Source organism: Leuciscus leuciscus (assembly GCF_965113295.1).
Source record: "Leuciscus leuciscus genome assembly, chromosome: 18".
NCBI classification, from domain to species: Eukaryota; Metazoa; Chordata; class Actinopteri; order Cypriniformes; family Leuciscidae; genus Leuciscus; species Leuciscus leuciscus.
In genome coordinates, this window is record NC_138742.1 from 32,795,747 (window position 1) to 32,821,675 (window position 25,929).

Here is a 25,929-nt window from a genome sequence, read left to right on the forward strand (position 1 = left end):
CTTGGATGTCTCTAATAACAACAAATTACGCGCACACATTTTTTCAAATACATTTCAAGGTATCGTATCAAAGTAGTATCGTGACAACAGTAGTGTAGGGTGCCACACATTTAAAAAAAAAATTCAAAGGGTGCCGTGACTGAAAAAAGGTTGGGAAACACTGTTCTAGACCATACCAGAGCATTTACTAGTTGCCATATACACCAGGAAAGACACATTTATTTATTATTATATAACAGTGTTCAATTAGGATAATTCAAGTGTTTTCATGCAAAGAATAAAATTGTCATTACACTGATTGTTGTTAGATTTTTAAATATATTATCCAAAGGCACATCAGCCGGCGTGATCTGCTCACTTTTTTTCTTATCAGTGCAAAAGAGACTCAAAATACTCTGTCGATTTTGATCTTACATTCAAGTGTTATACATCATTCGATCCTGTTAAATGTCTGTTATTTCTGTGTATACTCACAATAAAAACAAAGTGTTAAAAACAGCAGGATTTGCACCTGCCCACACTGCCAAAAGAACCAAAACCTGGTTCAATGACCATGGTATTACAGTGTAATTACTGTGTGATTTCATGTAATATTCTAATTTTCTGGGATTTTGATTTCGTGGGTTTCATAAGCTGTAAGCCATAATACTAATATAGTATGTGATGTTTTGTTAAAAATAAAGTAGGTATATTGAATTATCAACTAAGATGTTATTATAGTGTTTGTTCCAATATTCAAACTAATGAATCCTTAACTTTGAAATAAGTATGATAAAATCGATGTATACTTTTTAAAAAGAAAGATTACACTTGAAATATTGTTAAAATTGTAATTGTTTTTGATTTATATGTGAAAACTGTTTAACCCCCTGAGGCCGGCTATCACGCCGGCGCGATAGGCTCGCTTTTTTTCTTATCAGTGCAAGAGAGACTCAAAATACTCTGTTGACTTTGATCTTACAAACAAGTTTCATACATCAATCGATCCTGTTAAGTGTGCATTTTTTTTGTGTATACTCACAATAAAAACAAAGTGTTGTGCTTTTTGCCAAATAAAGAAAAACAAACATGATGCGAGTTCTGCCTTCTCTCTGTCAGTGTAGTCCATTCTGAAACGCGTCCGAAAATGAACTGTAACTCAGCGAATACTCAGTCAAACATGCATACAGACACACAGGCATGAAGCTTGAATTCTCTTCTTTTAAATGAAGTATTTTTTATAAAAAAACCTAATATTCTCAGTTTATGTAATATGTATGAAAAGAGAGAGATGTCAGTCGTTCTCATCTCATCTCATTAAGTTTTAATGTGACTCCGCCCACGGAGAGCGCGCGCTATTCAAACGCAAATTATCTGAGGCGATCCATACAGACCTGTGAAACGCCCACATCAGCTGGATAACACACACCGCGAGTTCACTTTCAGACTCATGTACTTTACGACGCTGTGAGGAATAATACTATCTTAATAATAATCCTGGAAAATTTACCTCAGAAGTGCTGGAAGTTTCATTTCGAGGATCAACGGATCCGGCTGAGGAATAGGTCAGTTCAATATTTCCTTTGTTCTAATCACAAGTGTCTGTAGCTACAGCTGGCAAAAATACTGTTTAAAAATGAATTGCGTTTTTGTGTGTGAATGAATGAACAGCTTTTACCAAACTCTATTGCTATCCAGAGATGAGTAAAAATTGACTACAAAAATCGGATAGATTATAAAGTTTTTACTGTAAAATACTGCCACATCAAATAAGCTTATACTGTTGCCAATTTCTGCTCATGTTAAATATAATATATACTGTATATATATATGTTTTGTCAAAAATAATCAACTAAGATGTTATTATATTGTTTGTTCCAATGTAGGCTATATTCAAACTAATGAATCCTTAACTTTGAAATACGTATGATAAAACAGTAGGGGTAAAATCTCTGCGTGGCAGGGGGAGCTGCCACTCCACCTATCACTCAACCCGTCACCGCAAGAGGCAGCTGCCACTCGACCAGTCACCGTTATATGCGCCTGCCACTCGACCAGTCACGGGTATATGTGCCTGTCACCACGCCTGCCACTCGACCAGTCACCGTTATATGCGCCTGCCACTCGACCAGTCACGGATATATGCGCCTGCCACTCGGCCAGTAACGGATATAACCAGTCTCGGCACCTAAGAGTCGCACCTGCCACAAGATCTCTCACTGTTTACATCTACCAGACACTCCGATTGATACACGAGAGCACACAGACAGTACAATCCTGCTCTTATTTACCTATTGCTCATCTAATCTTATATTTTATTCGTTCTTTTTGCCCGTAATGGAGCGCGTCTCGCAGTTCTTACTAAGCGTCGCTCCAGCCACTATAGCGTCGCACCTGCCACAAGATCTCTCACTGTTTACATCTACCAGACACTCCGATTGATTCACGAGAGCACACAGACAGTGCAATCCTGCTCTTATTTACATTTTTGTCATATTATCTTATATTTTATTCGCTCTTTTTGCCCGTAATGGAGCGCGTCTCGTGGCTCTTACTAAGCGTCGCTCCAGCCACTATAGCGTCACACCTGCCACAAGATCACACACTGTTTACATCTACCAGACACTCCGATTGATACACGAGAGCAAACAGACAGTGCAATCCTGCTCTTATTTACCTTTTTGTCATATTATCTTATATTTGATTATATTGAGAACTGCAAAACAAACAAAAAAACTTGTTCAGGCAAAGAACAAAATTTAATTTTAATAATAATAAAAAAAAAAAATTAGTGCATGGGGTTTTACCAATCGGTGACTCTACCAGTGGCCGTTAAAAAAATCAACACCTGTACGGCAAATCTAACACATATGGACTCATATACTGAATTTAGATTGTGAAATTGACAGCATTTTAATGATTAATCTAAAATATTAAAATAAAAGAGAGGACACGGCAATATTTTGGACTTACAATTGTTATTTAGACAGTTTTTCACACAAACATCTAATGCGAAAGATGGGAGCTATAGGACATTACTTGGTTGACACAATCGTAATTTCTACATAGACCTTTATCAGAATATCGATCACAAGTAGCCTAATAATTATGATCTACTATAAAAACAATAATTTGCACACAAAAAAAGCAAATAAAATAAAATAAATTCAAATAGATAGGCCTGAGCTATAAAACAAAAACTGATGTAGTGAGTAATCTTCGTATGCTTTTCCTTTCATAAAAGTAAAGTATCAGGCAGTAAAAGTGAGAGATTTTGAGGCAGGCGCGACGTTTTTTTTTATGAACAAAAAGAGGAATAAATATAAGATAATATGGCAAATAAGAGCAGTATTTTGCTGTGTGTTTATACCATAGACTGTAAAAAAATATGGACGTAGTGTCCGTGACGTCACCCGTAGGTTTCTGAAGAGCATTTTTGAAGCCTAAAGTGGGCGGAGCCGGCCGTCGCCATCTTGGCCTTGCGTCACTCCCAGATAACAGAAAATGGGCAAAGAGTGGAGCTGAGGAGCCTGGCTATCTGAAATCACGCCCACCTAGCTCGACGTGATCGAGTTAGCTTATGCTACTGACAGTACCAAGTCTGCGACTGCACAGGGCCTCGCGCTAAAGTGACCGCTCATGATGTAAAGCCAATTAAAAGTTCCTATTTTTGCCCTTCGAAATATTATAATAGTTAAAAGACATGGCTACAAGTGAGACTGTGTATCGTGATTCTGTACTATTCTGCTAGTTGAAAATGTATTATGCAGTACCTTAATATTACTCCGAGTGAGTGTGTGTGACAGTGATTTATGTGCATAACGTTACATGTCAGTCACTCTTTTTTTATAGTCTATGGTCCGTCAGCGCGGCATCGCTCGTCAAGTTCGTAGAGAGTGTTATTCAGTCCATTTTAAATTATGGACGAAAATAGCAAATAAAATATAAGATAAAATGGCAAAGAGATAAATAAGAACAGGATTGCATGGTCTATTTGCACGTGCATAAATCGGAGTGTCTCTGGTACATGTAAAGAGTGAGAGGTCTTGAGGCAGGCGAGAAGCTTAATTGGAGCTGACACGTGCGCTCCATTATGAACAAAAAGAACGAATAAAATGTGAGATAAGATGGCAAATATGAGCAGGATTGCACTGTCTGTTAGCACATGTGCATCAAATTGAGATCTGGTAGATTTAAAAAGTGAGAGATCTTGAGGCAGCCGCATTTAACGGTGACGGGTCGAGTCTTATAAAAATAAGATTTAGATGAGAAATAGGTAAATAAGATCTGTATTGCACTGTCTGTGTGCTCTCGTGTATGATTAGGAGTGTCTGATAGATGTAAACAGTGAGAGATTGTGTGGCTGGTAGTGGCCGGCGCGATGCTATAGAGCCACGAGCGCGCACTCCCATATACGGGTATAAAGAGCAAATAAAAAACAAGATAAGATGAGAAATGGGTAAATAAGCTCTGTATTGCACTGTCTGTGTGCTCTCGTGTATCATTAGGAGTGTCTGAAAGATGTAAACAGTGAGAGATTGTGTGGCTGGTATGGCAGGCGCGATGCTATAGAGCCACGAGCGCGCACTCCCATATACGGGTAAAAAGAGCGAATAAAAAATAAGATTTCGTTGAGAAATAGGTAAATAAGATCTGTATTGCACTGTCTGCGTGCTCTCGTGTATGATTAGGAGTGTCTGATAGATGTAAAAAGTGAGAGATCGTGTGGCTGGTAGTGGCCGGCGCGATGCTAATAGAGCCACGAGACGCCTGCTGCATTTTTTTTTTTTTTTTTTTTTAAACCTTACATATTGACAGGCTTTATCAAAAATCGATATTCATTCTACAATATACGCAGACTTCTGAATATCCTTCACTATCCCACTCCACCCGATATACCTGAGGTGCTTCTGTCACTTGATGCTGAAAAAGCATTTGATCGGGTGGAGTGGGACTACCTCTTCTATACCTTGAAGAAATTTGGCTTTGGTGCCAAATTCATTTCATGGATTAATGTTTTATATTCCTCTCCTGTAGCAGCAATTCGGACAAACAATAACATATCATCCTTTTTCCAATTAGGCCGCAGGACTAGGCAGGGTTGCCCATTATCCCCCTCATTATTTTCACTGATGATTGAGCCCCTGGCAGTGGCAATACGGTCCGATAATACTATTAAAGGCATACTGAGGGGTGAATCCGAACATAAAGTGTCCCTTTATGCGGATGATACTCTCTTGTACAGATGGTGGACAACCAGAATGAGACTTTTACCGCCGCGGGGGATGTGTATTTGCTGCCTTTTACCGCTGAGTGGCGCTGTAATCACAGACTTTGAAAAGTGTCAGTTTATTCTCTTTATGACGTAATCTGCCGCGGCAGTAATCTGAGCTGAGGTCACAGATAAATTCAAGATAAATATTGTGGTTAAACGAATCAAATTCATTAAATTTAAACAAAGTAGACACACGTTAACATTGTGTGCCCAGTTTTTCTATAATTTAGAAAGGCTATGTCAATAGGTTACTTGTCATTTACTTCGTGTTATTTTAATGTGTTTGTAGATTTATTAACTGAAACATAACAGTGAAATAAATTAAAATAATTTACCGTAAAATTAAAACATTTTCAGGACTTGCAGTTACTAACCGATGTTAGTCGGTTTAAGCATTCTTTGTTATATTCAGAATTAAATAGGCTTACATGTTGTTATGATTATCAATTGAATTCTTTAATAAATAATCAACCACAATGCCAATTACTGCCGCAGCAAAAATAAACCAGTCGAATTTCAAAGTCGTTCGCGAAATGGCTATACCGGGTGGCGCAAGTGACAGGGCAAAACAGCAGCAACTGCGGCATTTTAAAAGGTAAGTTTCCTATCTGTTTATAAAAAAAAAAACATGGCGCAAGATCTTGTAAAAAAAAAAAAAAAAAACTTTTTTCATTATTTGAACAAAAATGAGACTGATTGAATGTCAAAATATAAACAAACAAAGCAGAGAATAAAACAGACTTTTAGGGAACGATAGCTCAGACGATAGCTCTGTGGTCAATGCATTAACAATAGCCTCTCGGAGCTTCAAACGATCTGAGATCGAATCTCAGTGTAGCCGACAGTGTTTGTTTTTCCGTTCTTGATGCTTAAATATGTATCTGTTTATTAAAGTCAATCATCTTGTTTAATTATCAATTGTACATTACAACATAAATTTGCTACATTCCAGTTGAGCCGCTGCAAAGACGACACATCTGATTAAGGAAGACTGTCAGCCGATTGCACCAGAAAATGAAAATGATGAAGCTCGTCTTTAATCTGCAAAAAAAAAAATTTTTGTGTGTGTGTGAATCATTCACGAGATTGAGATGACTGACAGTGATACCCGGCCATAGCAACGGAAGACATTTTTCAAAACAGATCGAATAAATCAGAAAAATACTTTCAATACAGTATTGCTTTCAATTAAAAAATAAACAATGAAAATGTAAAAGAAAAAGAAAATTAATTAAGTTTGAAAACCCATCGCACATTTCAAGGTATGAATAAAGTGTCGGGACAGTTTTTTTATTTAAACAGGGTTGCATCGATAGAGTTTATTCCCTTTGTGATGCAAAATAAGAAACACAGACTCTTATTCTTGCAACATTTAACATTTCTATTGTCAAAGAAATTGCAGCTAAATTAAAACGGTACAAAACGAAAAAAGTTCAAAGCAACATAAATTAAGAACCGGCGTTTTTCTTTGCCTCTCTCGCGCTGGATATTTTTTTAGTAAGTTTGGTCTCCCTCACTGCGCGCGCCGGGTCTTTCTCGAAATTAAGCATTTCAGCGTAAAAAAACACCATACAGCTGATAATACTGTATATGCCGCTGTGTGTCATCCACACAAATCACGAAATAAAAAACTGTAACAAATAGCTTTTGTTCCTTCAAAGATACAACATGCCTTGCTGAATTCACCTTACAATAAAACGAGGTGGGTCGCGAATTAAAGAGCTCTGTATCTGCTAAATTGAAATTGTGTGTAGAAAACCTTTAAATACAATCAATAAAACTACAATATATAATGTAATAAGATATAGGGCCTACTGTAGGCTACATAGGCTATGGACTTTTGGAGATTTTGAGATTAATCCTTAAAAGAATTTTGCCTTTGCCTGCTCATCAGGCTGGCTCCGACACTCTCCATATGAAAGACGGAACATTAACACCTCTGTCCTGCACCCCCACGATAAAGCAACTATTGCCTTCTCCAAACCCCCCACAGGCTAGCTGAGTTTGCAAAACAAAACAAAGAGTTTGCCACTCGTCGTGGTGTGCCAAAACACTTAATTATTAACTTCAATATTTCATTCAAAACAATCTCAAAACGCTTTGTGACATTTTGAAAAGCCGTGGATGCATTACTGCCACTGGAACCATGAACGCAACAGAATACTGGTTCTGATTTTATTGTTTGTCGTTTAAACGTCATATATATATATATATATATATATAGGCTATATATATATATATATATATATATATATATATATATATATATATATATATATATATATATATATGTTTTAGAACTAGACAAATCTCTCTGCATCAACAATAGACTATAAAATGCATTAATAGGCTAATATAAAAATATCAGTAGTCCAAGTTAGTTCGGGATTCGAACCCGTGTCATCTAAATGATCGTAACGTAAGTTCAACCACTCGGCCACGATTCACTCGTTGCGACATGGCCTAATGTTCCAGTGTGAGTTCGCTCACACGAGCGAGAAGCGCTCTTCATTCAAATGAACGCGCCGCCGCGTTTGTCGAACACTAATTCAACATGCCAGAATAAAACCTGGCTTTAGAACAATGCATAGCGCCACTCGTCGTGGTGTGCCAAAAAATTACAATAATTTAGTTTCATTTATTTCAGTGTTAATGTTTGAGTTAAAAAAATCCTCTACAAATTAAATTAACACATAGTCGGCTATAAGAGTCCTTTATAGGCTACGTAAAAAAGCAAAGGGCGTACAGTCTTAACATTTAGGCTACTTTGCTTAAATTCGATACATTTATTTTCAGTAGGGCCTAATAAATTTGTAGGGATGTAATTTCAGTATGCTTTACCAACGCTATGTATTCAATTAAAGTTCCAAGAGGTCTGGTCTCTATATTTCCTTCCCAGCTGACACTAATATGCAAGTGCACAGCAAAAATCACAACTTGTGCTTGCTGCGAACGCAAGTTATTTAAGGTGTCTCAACTGTACACAGTCTACCCTACAGTGTGAATTCGTTACAAGGTTTCATTTAATTAAATTAATGTGCAGCAATTTGTACAAATAGAGTCTATAGGCCTACTATACTGTTGTAGCCATTAAATAATCTCATTTAGTATCATATTTGTTAAAATATTATAATGTTATTTTTTTCCATCTATGTTGAATATGAAAAGTGAACAGCACGAGTAAGATAGGATGCATTATATCGAGAGATGGATATGGAGTGGGTCAGACATGATTTTGACCACTTCATTAAGTGTTGTTTAGTAGAAAACCTTTCTTTAAAGTGAATTTCGTTTTCTATAAATTGTATCTTAATTTTAATCAATTTTTCATCAACCAATTGCTGGATTTAATAAGTAAGAGAAGCAAATATAACAGACACTAATCATGGAGGCGCCCGCGCGGTCACTTGCATTGCACGTCAGCTGGAGCGCATCTCATCCTCCTAACTTAACGAAACTCAGCGTATGCCTCACACAGACATGAGAAATACATCAAATACACAAAGCTTGAAACGTCTTCAAACTAAATAATTCAAAACGAAAAGAAAAAGGCTACTCTCTGATTATGTCTTTATGTGCATTTCTCTCTAGGTGCGTTCACTACAAATATGGCGATCGTCAACTTCATCTTTGTAGTCGACACTGTCAGAAAACACTAGTTTATTGATAAAAATCAATGCACGCATCACCGGATTTACAAATACACATCTTGCTTGTTGCACGCACACATATTATGTCGAAAAAAACGAAATATTATGTTGAAATAACATTATTATTAATAATACATCTTTTAGAATATTTGATTAAATGCTGATTGTTGCGCTTGTTCAATTTAATAAAATTAAAACTTTAATTGTGATAATTAAAATAATTGAAAATTAAATATTTAGTGGCCAAGTTTTGCTAATTTATTATATAGGCTATTATATGCCTATTGCCTATATTAAGTAGGTCATATTAAGGCATATATTAAGTTTTTTTAGCGGTTATGAGAAAAATAAATCTAACGAAATCTAAAATCTAAATCTAATAAATCTAAAAAAAAAATTCTAACGCCAATTCAACATGCCAGAATAAAACCTGATTTTTGAACAATGCGTAACGCCACTCGGCCTGGTGTGCCAAAACACTACATTTTAAACTTCAATGTTTAATTCAAAACAATCTCAAAACGCGTTGTGACATTTTTTTAAAGCAGTAGCCTAGCCTATATACATTAAGGGCATTGAAACTAGGATCTTAACGAAAACGCGTTCCGCGTAATCTCTCAAAAATTATGCCACACTACACCATTTATTTATTTTTTAAGGACTGCTTTTGAAATCACTATAAATTACTATGCAATTGTATCGCTCACGAGAGCTCTTCATTTATCTAATTCCTCAATAGAATAGTAAAAATATTCAGCGTCATTGCTCCTAATATCGTCTCTATTTTTAACTTTTGATTCTATTTTTTCAGTTCTAAAATTGATTCTATCTTTGGTTCTATTCTGTTGTAGCCTAATAGGCCTATTTATATATATGAAAAATATGCCTATTAGGCTTAGGGTTTTATATTTAACCCACTTACATTTTAAAATACGGCAATTGCTGCTGTTTTGCACAATGTCCCTTTGCGCCACCTGGCGGTCATTTCGGGAACGACTTTGAAATGCGGCTGGTTTATTTTCGCCGCGGTGATTTCGCCGCGGCGGCTGGCGCGGCGGTAATAGGCATTCTGGTTGTCCACCATCTGTATGTGTCTGAGCTGCTTAGGACCCTGCCTCGTCTACTGTCATTACTTGGTATTTTTGGAAAAATATCAGGATATAAAATAAATATGCAAAAAAAGTGAACTTATGCCGATTAACAGTGCAGCCAGATTTATCACATTTAACTCCTTTCCATTTAAATTGAGTAAAGATAAATTTAAGTATTTAGGTATATGGGTTACTAATAATTACAAGAACCTCTATAAAACAAATTTTATTCCATTGATAGATTCTATAAAACAAGATTTTGAGCGTTGGGGTACACTACCGCTATCGCTAGGAGGCAGGATAAACACCGTCAAGATGAATATCCTACCTAGATTTCTATATCTTTTCCAGTGTATCCCGATATTTTTAACCAAATCGTTCTTCATATTGATAGACAAGCTGGTATCAGCTTTTATATGGAATGGGAAAAATGCACGCAAGTGTTTTGTGGCGACATAGAGAACATGGAGGATTATCATTACCCAATTTTCAGTACTATTATTGGGCAGCCAATGCTCGTTCTATGTTATATTGGTTTAATTCACATACTGGTGGTCCTAAGTGGCTGACCCTTGAAAACTTGTCATGCCATCCTGCTTCTTTACATGCATTACTCTGCTCAACATTGCCATCACCTCATCCAATATATAAATACTCTCTGAATCCAGTGGTTAAGCACTCCTTCAAAATATGGGGACAGTTTAGAAGACATTTTTCACTTAATGATGTATCAGTCTATGCTCCCATAGTAAGAAATCACATGTTTACCCCTTCTATTATAGATGACTCTTTTGGTGTCTGGTCTGTAAACGGCCTTAAGGTACTAAAGGATATGTATATTGAAGGTACTTTTGCAACCTTTCAGCAAGTGAAAACCAAATTCCAAATTCCCAACACTCACTTCTTTAAATATCTTCAACTTCGCAGTTTTGTAGCATCATCTGTTAGTCACTTCCCCTCATTACCACCTGAGACACTTCTTGAGACTGTTCTAAAAGCGAATCCATACTCTAAGGGGGCCATTGGTAAAATCTATAGTGCAATGAATTCTCATAATATGGGACCTCTAGCTCACGTGAAAAGATTGTGGGAAGAGGAACTGGCTATAGGAATCTCTGAGGATGTATGGGAATCTGTATTGAAAAACATTCACTCATCTTCAATATGTCAAAGACATCGAGTGATCCAATTTAAAGTTGTTCATAGATTGCATTGGTCTAAAGTAAAACTGGCAAAATTTAAATCAGACATAGATCCTCACTGTGATAGATGTGAAGCCGAACCAGGCACTCTGTCTCACATGTTTTGGTTCTGTCAAAAACTTGAAGATTTTTGGAAGTCTATATTTAAATTTATTTCCGACACATTGGGGACAGTCATAGAGCCTGATGCCATGATCTCTGTATTTGGCACTGTACCGCAGCATTTTCACTTAAATCAAAACAACAAAAGCCTCATAGCATTTTCCACTCTTTTAGCTCGACGGCAGATACTGTTTAAATGGAAAGATAAGTCTCCTCCAACTTTTAAAATGTGGCTCATTGATCTTTTATACAATGACCATGGAAAAAATAAGATATGCTACAGCAGGCTGTGCCTATACATTTTTTGATATCTGGCAACCGGTTCTGGACCAAATTAGGAAGGTGGATCCCTCTCTAATCTCAATTTCAGAGGAGTAATATACTGTACGTACTTGTGCTCTCTTCTTTAAAACATGTTAATGATTGTTTTTGTTTTTTTCAAATGAATATGTGTATTGGTGCAACAGGTGGGGATTGTTCTTGGGTGGGTTGGTTAACATAAAAAGAAAATGTATTGTAAAGTCTATCTTATGTTTGATAAGATGTCCAATAAAAACACTCTGAGGAAAAAAAAAACCCTTACATATTGTGTAAGTTCGAGTGGCCGGCGCATATATCCGTGACTGGTCGAGTGGCCGGCGCATATATCCGTGACTGGTCGAGTGGCAGCTCCCCCTGCCACGCAAAGATTTTACCCCCTCTCTGATAAAATGTATACTTTAGTTTTTACAAAGAAAGATTACACTGGAAATATTGTTAACATTTTAATTGTTGTTGTAATTGTATAACCTTTTTAATAAAATAGCAAATATATATATATACAAGGATAGATGTAAACAATCTTAAAAGGTCAATATAAGCCTTCTCTTTAAATTATTTTTATTGTGCTTTATTAGTGACACATTTGGGTAGATAATATATTCCAAAACTTTCTGAAAATACAGTGAGAACAATTAACTGCACTATTACTAGAAATGTTTACCTTGGATATTATACAATTTGCAAGCACAATTTGTAAAAAAAAACAACTGCGTTTCCAACTGTGAACCAATTTTATATATATTTTTATTTTATTTTTATTATTATTTATTTATTTTGTCCTTGCATTCTTTCTTGTGGCTCAGTGACACACCTGAATGAGAGGTTAATTATGGGTGTGAACTTCTCAGGTGTGAATCACTCAATATTCATGATGGTGTTGGATCGTTTACGTCCACCCGCATATTGCCTTACCAAAAAAAAAGTTTCTTACAAAATTTAAATCAATATATTGTTTTATGTGAATGGTTAGGCAGGATGATTTTCACATCATTTTGAAGAAAAAACTCTAGGCGACAAAATGCATTATTCAGAAGTCTTATGGACACATATTTAGTATGTGTTTTGTGGCCTTATTTCAGAAACTTTCATTTTTAGTTTTTTTCAATAACCATGCATAAACATTATTCTCTCAAAAATACAAACATGTACATGCATGTTGCTCACATATTATGGTAGCCCTGTTTGTGCTAAATAGAGTGTATTTATACCTTTGCCATTAATATGTTTATAAGCAACTGAAAAAAGTACAAATGTCAGGGCATGTCAGAACATCTCAAGGACCCCAAAAACACCTCAGACCCCAGAGGGTTAATAGTCTATTTAAAGGGAATGATTGTGGTGGGGAGTTTGCTCAAACCAGTGTTGGGAAAGTTCACTTTCTACATGAACTATTTCAAAGTTCAGTTCACAAATTTTAAAATGAACTAGTTCAGTTCATAGTTCATACTTCAACATTTTGAACTAAGTCACAGTTCCAAAAATGAACTAGTTCATAGTTCTTTTTTTCCATATGTTGCTACGAGCTATTATTTTTCAAAAATATTTCCACTGCCCATATAGAACCACAGACAGCAATTATTTTATCAGTTTTAACATGAGGAAAAACGTGCTGCTTGAATGGTCTTTTTTAATGAGGAATTATTACAAGAAAAACAGGACAGTAGTGCTTAATAGAGCTGCACAATTAATCGTTAAAAGATCGCGATCTCGATTCAACCCCCACGCGATCTTAATCCTGCATTTCTACGATTCTGCCAATGATATTCAACGAGATAGCGCGGGTGGAACGGATCGCACTAGATTCGGTTCGGCATGCATGTGATTCGCAGATTAAATGCTAAATTTAACCATCATAGAGTGAAAGTTCATAATTTGGACGTGTATTGACTTGCCAATTTACACATTCAAACAATTTTAATCGCGGAAGAATATAATCGCGCGTTATATGTGCGCACAGCCACACACACTCGAAGCGCAGTGAAAGAGAGGCGCGTTTCAGACAGCGCTCGAATGCAGAATTGATTCCTCTTTCGCGTTTCCTTGCCCTTGAACGGACACATAAACACAAAATTGTCAACATACCGGTCTAAATGACCATCTCGACAAGCATTCTCTCGTTTATGTCATAGCCTATGTGAACAGCTGAGAAAGAAACGGCTATTTGTCCGTTTTTTTCGGTCCGTGCAGTCGGTCTTAAAGTGACAGCACACACTTAATATTATGTATACTGTTTTCTGTGTCATTGATTTAAATAAAACAATAAAATACACTTTTAACAAAGATTAAACTATATTCAATTTATACAGTGACAAATGGTGTTATTTTACATTTAGGCTTAATTATTAATTTATGTGCCTGAATATACTGTTAGACTTTGTAAACTTTGTTATTTAGAGTATTCATGTTATGTAATTTGTGTATTTGTTCTTATTTTATTACTGACTGTTCACTTGTTTTAAATAATGTGTGAACTTTATCAGTTAGGCTAGTAGTTTTTAATGTAGTAGCTATCGAAAAACTTCAAATGAGCTTTAAGTAATAAATGAAAAGCAAAGTTATTATAAACTTATCTCAAATAAACTACAGTATGAGATGGTTAAAAATAAAACTGCTCAATCACAAACTAGTCGAAACAAACGTCTATAAAGGCAACGCTATTCAACGCAACGCCATACCCAAAAATGTTGATAGTGTTTCTTGCTAAGAATCTTTAATAGGTCTATAGCCTGGTGTAATACCTTTGAATGTTGTCAATGTTTAATTGTCATTTTTTATTTATTTAAATATTACATTCTTTTTGTTTACTGCATTTATTTAAATTTGACTGAAGCAAGCGTTTTATGTCTTATTTTGTTTCTATCTTGTTTGGTAACCTAATGTTCAGGATTTGTAGATCTTTAAAATAATAAAGCTTTTCAGAATCATGAGAGAATCGTGATCTTGATTCCAAGCAAAAAAATCGCGATTCTCATTTTAGCCAGAATCGTGCAGCTCTAGTGCTTAAAGGGATAGTTCGCCCAAAAATGATATTTAAGCCATGATTTACTCACCCTCAAGCCGTTCGAGATGTATATGTCAATCTTTTTTCAGACGAACACATTTTCAGTTATTTTAGAAAATGTCTTAGATCTTTCAGTGGTTAGAATGTGAAGCAATGGGGTCCAGCTCGTTGAAGTCCGCAAATGAGCATGCATCCTTCACAAAAGTAATCCATCCGGCTCCAGGGGGATAAACGAAGGCCTTCCGAGGGTAATCCGTGCGGTTTTGTCGTAAAAATATACATATTTAAAACTTTATAAACGAAAATAACTGTCTTCCGGTGGCGGTCGGCGCGCGTTCATGGAGATAGAAGCGTCGTGACGTAGTACGAACGTGACAGCGCAGCCAGAGAGCAGAGCAAAACAAAACTCTACGTTCGTTCTACGTCACGACGCTTCCTACGCTACGTCCTACGTCATATGCCAGCATCCATCTCCGTGAACGCGCGTCGACCGCGACCGGAAGCCAGTTATTTTCGTTTATAAAGTTTTAAATATGTATATTTTTACGACAAAACCGCACGGATTACCCTCGGAAGGCCTTCGTTTATCCCCCTGGAGCCGGATGGATTACTTTTGTGAAGGATGCATGCTCATTTGCGGACTTCAACGAGCTGGACCCCATTGCTTCACATTCTAACCACTGAAAGATCTAAGACATTTTCTAAAATAACTGAAAATGTGTTCGTCTGAAAAAAGATTGACATATACATCTCGAACGGCTTGAGGGTGAGTAAATCATGGGCTAAATATCATTTTTGGGCGAACTATCCCTTTAAGGTGCAAATGTTTTTCAATTTTAATAATTTTCCATTTCAGTACATACTAAAAAGGAATACTGGAATCCTGGAAAAATATACCAGGCAGGTTCAACAAGTGAGGATTTTCTTTTCCTTTCAAAGTTTGCACAGAAATGAAAGATTTTCCCATCCTCACCGACCTTGTCATAAAACGCGTTTAAATGATCATACGACCCCTACTTGCTGCTTTGTCGCCTCCATGCTGCTTTTTGTTTTGATTACGCATGCGGCGGTGTGACACTGGTGGCTGGTGTTGCCAGATTGGGTGTTTTTTCCGCTATATATTAAGGCCTGTTCACGGTGTGTTTTAGCCGGGTTTTCACCTGGAAGGCTCTATAGAAATCTGGCACCCTGTTGAACGAAGTTAAAGTGAGAGAGCGTGCCGTTCACAGACACCAGAATGAACGAGTTCACAGTAACGTTCATCAGGCAGTATTACGGTATGTTCAGTTCACGTTCGCCCAAAATATGAACGAGTTCAGGCACAACAGTGGCTCAAACTATGACAGCAATACAGCGAATAGTTGTTCTAAAAGACGGCGCCATCTGCGGAGCGCTTTCAAAGGCCAGTGAAAGCATAGGCTACTGTCAGTTAAGTTCTATTCAGACGCTAATTGTTTCTCATGGGCTCGTATGGTATTTTAAACATTTACAGGGGTAAGTGATTTTATTGCCGTCCAAATCCATAATGTCAGTGTTTTTTCTCACCCAGCCCACGTAAAAATACCTGGCCAAATTGTTTTTTTAACAAAATTTCATTGCCATCTGAATCCACATCTCTGAGTTTACAAGAAGAGATTCAAAATCCACTGTTTATCCTTTTTGATCACTGCCGAGCACCGTAAGATGTACACTTTTATAACTGAAATGCTGGAAAGTATTTACAAGAACAATATTTCATCGCAGATCCACCTCAGCGAACAAAAATGGGTTCACGAGTTCACACTTGCATACAATTTGAGGGGGTAAAGTTTAATGCGTATTTGGCGTGCTGTCCGGGGCGAGGGCTCCGAGCCCCCCCCGTATGTAAATGTTTAGGGCTAGAAGCGTGGAGAAGGGGTGGTGGAGGAATGCTGCAAAACTGTCAAAGGATTGAGGTGAGACTACTGAATGTATATACCTCTTACCATTGATTGCTGAGTGCTCTCCACTTGTGTTAATTATCTGAACGTGCTCCTCCCGAACTTTGTTAATAAAACATCATAAAGAGATGAAAGCACGTAAAATTTTGGAAATGGTTATTGAAGCAGCAATATATGATACAATTTTAAAATATGTAGGCTAGGCTATTAAAGGCTATTATAGATTGGATTATTTTTTATAATATCCCATGAGTCCTAATAAATGCAATTTCAACTATTTTTGAAGTGCTTATTTTATAAAGAACACCGCTTTCTCGCAAAATACAGTGAAGCAGCTCCTGCACGAGAGAATAATTGATTCTCGAGCCGTCGATATCAACCAATTCAGCACCATCGCCACGGACAGCACCGGGTAACGTCGCACGTAAGAGGGTATATCTTAAGCAGCTTCCTAAGGTATGGTTCGGGGAACACGCCTAGAAATGGTATACCTTTAGTTAAGTTATACCTAATATAATATAATATAATATAATATAATATAATATAATATAATATAATATAATATAATATAATATAATATAATATAATATAATACCTGTAACTGGAGCCATACACTGAAGTCCACATCCATTGTTGCAGCATTTCTCATTGTTGGCACAGTCACGGTCATCGGCACACGACACGAAACGTATCCGGGCACACATTCCTGGTTTATATTTTCTGCTTGGACACACTCCTGGCTGGGGCAGACTGGGCATCTGGTTCACCTGGACTTTTCCCGGTGTGCCGTACAACTTGGTTTGGTCCATTGCTACGTAAATAAAGAACGAATTATAGAAAATGTACATAGCCTATCTTTCCGTCAGCCCAGACGAATGGCCCACTTGTGTCAAAAATTTTGCGTGCTCAGTCTCAGTGCAGCGGCTCGTCAATGTCGAAATGTTTGATAGCCAATCAAATCGAAGAAGGCTGGATTTACTGTCCAAAGAATCCAAGCAGCGCAACACTTTTTAATACTTGAAGAATCTGAGCTGAGGTATTAAGATAAGCAGCTGAACACGCCGAGACAATACATCAATATTTGCCGAATATTTACGAAAAAAAAAAAGTTAAACGACCAACATTCATTTCCAGGGATGTAAACTACTACTGGCCATCTCATGCTTACGTTATTTGTCACTAATGCACAAAGAAACATTACAGTTTTCAGCATATCAGAGTCAGACAGAAGGTAAGAGTGAATGTATGTATCTGTTTCCAGGCTTTCTTCAGTAATTTCACTTGTCTAAGAAAATAATAAAACTCAAAATATTATTCTCAAACTTACACTGGAGCAGGCTAAATCTGACGACTTTCACTTTAAGTCCATGATTAGGAAAGTGTCAGCCTATTTAAAATATTATTTGGTAATTGGTTCACATTGTTTTATATATAGCTATCTACACTGGTGGTCAAAAGTTTGAAATAATTAAGAATTTTTAATGTTTTTGAAAGAAGGTTGAATTTATTTGATAAAAAACAGCTAAAGTCTGAAGCCTAATTTTGATAAAATGAATTCATCCTTACAGTAAAAATATTGTGCAATATTATTACAATGTAAAATATCTGTTTATTATTACAATGTAAAATATCTGTTTTCTATGTGAATATTGTAAACTGTAATTTATTCCAGTGATCAAAGCTGAATTTTCAGCATCATTACTTCATTACTCCAGTCTTCAGTGTCGCAGGATCCTTCAGAAATCATTCTGATATGATGATTTGCTGCTCAATTATTATCAGTTATTATTTGTGCTCAATTATTAATAATGGTTATTTTTATTTGGAATGCTGAAAAATGTATTTGTGTATTCATATTTTTGTGGAAACTGTGTATCAATGTTTTCAACAATGATAATAATCAGACATGTTTCTTGAGCATTGAATCAGCATATTAGAATAATTTCTGAAGGATCATGAGACACTGAAGACCGGAGTAATGATGCTGAGAATTTAGCTTTGATCACAGGAATACATTTTTGCAAAATGTTAAAATAGAAAAAACTTTATTTTTCAATTTTAACAATTTTTCACAATATTACTGTTTTTACTGCATTTGTCATCATTATAAGAATTTTTACACTTTTCCACAATCGATTCCATAAAATGAAAGGAGATGTCAAGCTCATGAAAGGACAAATACTATAAGCACTAGAAAGGCACCATGAAAGCAGTAGGCCTACACAGTCTGCACTACATTCTAAGTCTTGGTGAAAACTCTTCTGATTGGACACACTCCTGGGTTTGCTGTTATACAGACACATGACAGAGAAGCCATATCACTGAATCCTGAATGTTTTTTTCACTGGGGCTTTTGGTTCTTTTGCTGTTGTTGCTGTAAGGACCTTTGAAATAACTGAAATCATTTGGCGAAGTGATATGGACATGTAATGCGGTCAAGACCTGCCTGGAACTACTTTAGCCGTGCGTTTCCCTGAAAATAACTGCACACCTTAGAATTTTTGTCAACCAATCAGGTTCAAGCATTCAACAGCCCTGTAGTATAATGTAAAAAGTTTTTTTTGGAAGTTGTATATTATTGGAAAACGTTTCACTAGAAATAACTATTTTAGTCTTTCTAATGTCATGTTTTAATCAATGTGTTACTTGCTGTTCTTTCTGATTTTAATGAGGTCAAGACCTGTCTGGAACTACTTTTTTAGCCGTGCGTTTCCCTGAAAATAATTACACACCAATCAGATTAATATAATATAATATTTTTTTAGGTGAGAATATAGTTATTTAGAATACAAAAATGGTGTGCACATCCCAAACACCCAGATTGGGCGCAGGTGCAGGACAACTGAATGATATAGACAAATAAAGAAGTGTGAAGTCCGCACACTGAAAATTACTGCTCCCAAAAATAAATTTTATTCAAACAACGTTTCGACCCTCAGGTCTTCATCAGGCACAATGTCAGTGTAAAGTGAAGTCAACTTTAAATAGACACAGGTGATCACCTTAATTAGGCACACCCAAGAAATCATGTGACAAATACAAATCATATGACAAATACAAGTCATGTGTATGTCATGTGACAAATACAACTCATGTATTTGCAAATCACGCAAATACAAGTTACAAAAAAATAAATAAAAATGAATCACTATAAAAATGGCTTAATATCAAAATCCTCATTCAACCCTAAAGGTGACAAAGTATTTAAGGTATAAATCCAAAAACATTCCCTGTAATAATTTCTTCTCATAATCTCCTCTTGAGGGTTTTGTTACCTTTTCTATACCAATATACTGCAAAACGCTGACGTTATGGCCTACTTGTCTAAAATGAGACGCTATAGGACTGCGCATATCTCCAGTTCGAATGTTACTGCGATGTTCACTAATACGAGTGCGTAATTGTCTGAATGTTTTACCCACGTATGCAAGACCACAAGGACAACGAATTAAATAAATCACATGAGTGGAAGCACAGCTAATGGTACCCCGTATCGGAATATCACGACCAGTGCGTGGATGACTGAACGATTTACATTTGTGTGTAAAAGCACACTGGGCGCACTTACCACACCTATAATTACATGGAGGAAGAGTTGGAATACCTTGTTTAATACGTGAAGGATATTCAGATTTAACAAGCAAGTCACGAAGATTGTTTTGACGTTTAAAGATTAATTTCGGACCAAGACACCTGATAATTTTGGATCACTTGTAATAATATGCCAATGTTTATTTAGGACTCTACGAAACCCCGCACCCAATGCTGAGTACTTTGTCGCGCAAATGGGAGCATTAAGAACTTGCGTTTTTTTATTATTATGTTTTGTTCGCAAACACTGCATTTGAGATGTCTCGTTGAATTTCTTTTTGCCATTTTCGATCCATTCTATACGGTAACCACGATTCAAGAATCTTTTAGTTAAATAATTGGATTGATGAGGTTAAGATTCATCCGTGCTACAAACTCTACGCACACGCTTAAATTGACTGATAGGTAAACTCTTAACTAAAGGTCTAGGATGGAAACTATCGCCTCTTAGAATGGTATTGCGATCCGTTGGTTTTCGGTACAGATCGGTGTGGAGTTTCCCGTCACATATGTATACTCGAACATCAAGAAAACTAATGCTTACTGGATCACATTCCATAGTGAAATTCACATGCTCAGTCCTTGAGTTAAGATAATTCAAAAACGTCAACATCTCTGCTTTTTAGAACCCTGAGACTTCGGGAGTTCTTCGGCACAAATGAACAGTCGTTTCCATCTAATGATGTTTCGCCCGCTACCACACAGGGCAGTGTTACTCTTGAACAGTCAATTACTCTTCTCCCTTTCAAAAGAAAATCTACCTTTATTCCATCTAAGAATAGAAATTCATCCTTAGATACTTACTGTAGACTTGTGGAATTTGATGTAAAAAATTTACTTAAGAATAAAAGGCAATATAAAGTCTACAATAACTTGTCGAAAATGGAGAGGGATGCTTTACTTGATCTTAGCAAAGACAATACGGTGATAGTGCGTCCTGCAGATAAGGGTGGAGCGATTGTACTTCAACGAGCTTCAGATTATGAAAAAGAAATTCGCAGACAGTTGAATGATCATGCTTTTTATAAATCCTTACCTGCTGATCCTACTAACAAATTAAAAGCGTGGATTGATTCTAAGTTACTGTCACACTTTGAAAACGGTGAGTTTAGTAAAAAATGAATATGAATTTCTTAAAGTAGGTTTTCCAATCACACCTATTATATACACTTTGCCTAAGGTTCACAAAGGACTAGATACCCCTTTGAAAGGTCGTCCTATTGTGAGCGGTATTGGTAGTCTCACTGAGAACATTTCTTCTTGTGTGGATTTTTATATCAAACCATTTGTACCCATATTGTCATCTTATGTAAGAGATTCTATGGATTTTAATGAATCATTATATGGTGTTGACTTTGCTGTTGATGATGTGCTTCTTGCTACTTTTGATGTTCAGAGTTTATATAACCAACATCCCTCATACTGAAGGTTTACTTTAGAACAATTTTTAACACAAAGATCTGTGGATGTAAAACCTAGTACAGCATGCTTATTGGATTATTGTCAGTATTGTCTTAACTAACAACTTTTTTCATTTTCAGGACGATTTTTATTTACAAGTTAAAGGTACTGCAATGGGTAGTAAAATGGCACCTAATTATGCTTGCTTGTATATGGGAGTTTTTGAAAATGACTTTATTCTAAATGAGTCAAATTCTTTTTTCTCTAAGATTTTGCTTTACAAACGGTATATTGATGACATTTTTATGATTACTAAGGCCACACCTGCAGAGATGTCGACGTTTTTGAATTATCTTAACTCAAGGACTGAGCATGTGAATTTCACTATGGAATGTGATCCAGTAAGCATTAGTTTTCTTGATGTTCGAGTATACATATGTGACGGGAAACTCCATACCGATCTGAACCGAAAACCAACAGATCGCAATACCATTCTAAGAGGCGATAGTTTCCATCCTAGACCTTTAGTTAAGAGTTTACCTATCAGTCAATTTAAGCGTGTGCGTAGAGTTTGTAGCACGGATGAATCTTAACCTCATCAATCCAATGATTTAACTAAAAGATTCTTGAATCGTGGTTACCGTATAGAATGGATCGAAAATGGCAAAAAGAAATTCAACGAGACATCTCAAATGCAGTGTTTGCGAACAAAACATAATAATAAAAAAACGCAAGTTCTTAATGCTCCCATTTGCGCGACAAAGTACTCCGCATTGGGTGCGGGGTTTCGTAGAGTCCTAAATAAACATTGGCATATTATTACAAGTGATCCAAAATTATCAGGTGTCTTGGTCCGAAATTAATCTTTAAACGTCAAAACAATCTTCGTGACTTGCTTGTTAAATCTGAATATCCTTCACGTATTAAACAAGGTATTCCAACTCTTCCTCCATGTAATTATAGGTGTGGTAAGTGCGCCCAGTGTGCTTTTACACACAAATGTAAATCGTTCAGTCATCCACGCACTGGTCGTGATATTCCGATACGGGGTACCATTAGCTGTGCTTCCACTCATGTGATTTATTTAATTCGTTGTCCTTGTGGTCTTGCATACGTGGGTAAAACATTCAGACAATTACGCACTCGTATTAGTGAACATCGCAGTAACATTCGAACTGGAGATATGCGCAGTCCTATAGCGTCTCATTTTAGACAAGTAGGCCATAACGTCAGCGTTTTGCAGTATATTGGTATAGAAAAGGTAACAAAACCCTCAAGAGGAGATTATGAGAAGAAATTATTACAGAGGGAATGTTTTTGGATTTATACCTTAAATACTTTGTCACCTTTAGTGTTGAATGAGGATTTTGATATTAAGCCATTTTTATAGTGATTACAAAAAATGTTGTAACTTGTATTTGCCACATGAGTTGTATTTGTCACATGAAATACATGACTTGTATTTGTCATATGACTTGTATTTGTCACATGACTTGTATTTGTCACATGATTTCTTGGGTGTGCCTAATTAAGGTGATCACCTGTGTCTATTTAAAGTTGACTTTACTTTACATTGACATTGTGCCTGATGAAGACCTGAGGGTTGAAACGTGGCTGAAAAAAACATTTTTTTTTGGAGCAGTAATTTTCAGAATATAGTTATTTAGATCTCAAATATTTGGCTTATATATAAACATAGCACATATTTGACCATTTGTTTAAATGTTTTTTTAGAGATTGAGCTCCAGACCGTCAGCGGCCATTCAGCGCTCATGTACAGAGAACAGCTTTATCTTGGCCAGTCCTTCTGGAATTTGCCGCTGGCTCTTATGTAGATAGTGGTCAAACATGAGGTATAATTCATTTTGAATTATTCATCTATTACTTGTTCCAGAGCAAATCAATTTGTCTAAAGGTAGTTTCATAACTATATTTTTTATTTAACTGAAATCCTGTAGGCTACTATTAGGGATGCACGATATTGCATTTTGGCCGATATTCGATATGCCGATATTTTCAAATTAATTTTGTCCGATATCGATACTGATGTATATACACTTTAATTTTACTGAAGAGAAATCCAAGTCTCTCTCCTGTACTACATTTACCGTATTACACTCATGTGTTGTAGATAAGGCAATACACAAGACAAAACAAAATTTGAATCTACCATAAATGTATAATTTTACAAATGTAGACAGACATTCACCCCTGAAAAATAGGTAAATTATTTAACTTGGAGAATAAATGATAAGCCAGTGCCACATTTTATTCTTAAGTTCAGACTTGAAACTTCAGTCCTTAGGAGTAAAATAAATAAAAATAAAATTTCAAATAAAAAATTTACATCTTCTCCTACTTGAACAGGTCTACCAAAAGCTCCCCTGTTTTCGGTGCTGATGCGGTGGTGACCCGTTCATTTAACATGTAAGGGTGGCGCTGCCAATAAAGCAACTAAAAGCTGTCACAAAGAACCGCAAAAGTAATGATTATGAATATGTCAAATATAGCAAGGAGACATTTTAATTGTTTATTAATAAACAAGTGTTTTCTGTGTCGGCTGTAAAGACGAAGTTGACAGTGCTGCCTCGCGATCTTCGCAGTAGTGAACGCGTCGAAGAGAAATGCACATTTCATATGGATCCGTCTTTCGTTTTGAATTGTTCTGTTTAAAAATATGATTTCACGCATTCTGTAGATAATAGATATATTTCTCAGGTCTGTGAGGCAAGTAGGCTATGCTGAGTTTCGTTTCATTTATGAGACTAGCTCCAGTTCACGTGCCGGCGCCTCCGTGTTGTGATATCCATTATCTATTATCTGCTTTACTTATTATTTATTAAATCCAGGCAATTGGTTGATGAAACATTGATTAAAATTAAGATACAATTAATACAAAACGAAATTCACTTAGAAAGGCTTTGTGCTTTCTGTTTGAGGTCTCTGTGAAAGTTTTAAAGCAGTCTTTTAGTGCCGCTTTCAGAGCGGTCACGTCCGTAACGGAGAACTGTCACTGTTTTTCCTCATAAATGCGAACACGAAAAATAAAATAAAATGAATATTTTATGCTCTGTGGAGAGCATAGTAGCTTGTAGAGCTTACATTAGTAAGCTTCAGGACATTGTCTTTCAAAACATGACCTGCACGAAAGAGAAAAAAAATGACTGCGTCATTGTACCCAGCACTTCTGAAAATGCACTTGCGAATGCGTCTCTGTCCCCAGCACATTTCAAACCAAACTGGTGCTCGAAATGCCTCCACATGTTGGAAGTTTAAGTTGCTGGCGCTCATGCTACGTTCACGGTCGTCACATGCACATAGGAAACACGCCACCCTATCGGCCGATACCGATGTTGTGCCGATATCATCGTGCATCCCTAGCTACTATAACTGGCTCTGCTTTTGTACTTTTGACTGAACTGTTTGCTTGTGTTTATTTCCTATTGTACAAATACTTTTATAGTGAAAGATTGAAAAAAAGTTGTTAAAAATAAGACGCAACTCACATGACTAGCGCTGTAATGGCAAATGCTCTTAACTGTTAAAAGGATAAAGACATAGATTCACTTTCTTCAGCGGACATTCAAACTTATTTGTGATTATTACTATTAGCTTGACCTGAAGAATATCAGCTAGATGGAGGTAATGCACTCGTTTTGACGATCTATCTCTCATAATACTCTACATAAAATAATAAGCTTCAATGAAGAGACTCAGCGTTCCTTCGTTGCTAGTTCTAAAGTGACGTTTTACAATTAGTAACGGAGGCTTAAGCCGCGTTTCCACCGCAGGACCTTTCCCCAGGAACTAGGAACTTTGGGCTGGTACTCGATGTGTTTACACCGCAGGAACCAGGGTCTAAATGAAGTTCCGGGTAAATATTTCCCCCTCCGATAGTCCCTGCTCATGAGGTAGTACTTTTTCAAAGTTCAGGAACTTTCAGGGGTGGAACTTGTGCGCTGCACAAGCTGATTGGTTGTGTTCACGCCGTATTTTGGTTGGATGACTCCATGCAGAATTTATTTATATTTAACCTCCCTTTTTAAAAAATCTATTGTGGTTCGTGTCGTGGCTTCATGCAGTAAGAGTTGTCTGTCTGCAAATATGGAATTTAATAAAAAAAACTGGTGGACTGGCGACGAGTTTCAGGCTTTATTAAGGGTATTTGTGGAAGAGGAAACTTTCTGCGTGTTCGTCCCAGCCATCTCACGGTCAATGTCCGCAATAGCTGATAACATACACATTTTATATCTAACGTTAGCATTACGAGCTTACTGAACACGCTTTATCAGTGCTCGTCTCTTTTCTGCCACAGCTTTTATTATTAAGTCATTATGTTTACACATTGTCATCTATTGCAAGGCACTCCAAACCATGTTACAAATTTACTATAACAG

At 36.5% G+C, this 25,929-nt stretch overlaps 1 protein-coding gene across 1 annotated transcript in view; it reads right to left on the reverse strand.

Moving 5' to 3' along the window:
• Positions 1 to 25,929, reverse strand: part of LOC309481286 (uncharacterized protein) — a gene marked incomplete at its 5' end in the record, with an annotated part of 159,103 nt that overhangs the window by 100,372 nt on the left and 32,802 nt on the right. Inside the window, one exon of the mRNA XM_082146155.1 lies at positions 17,136 to 17,351. Coding sequence (XP_082002281.1) covers positions 17,136 to 17,351 — 216 coding nt within the window. The remainder of the gene's footprint in view (positions 1 to 17,135; positions 17,352 to 25,929) is intronic.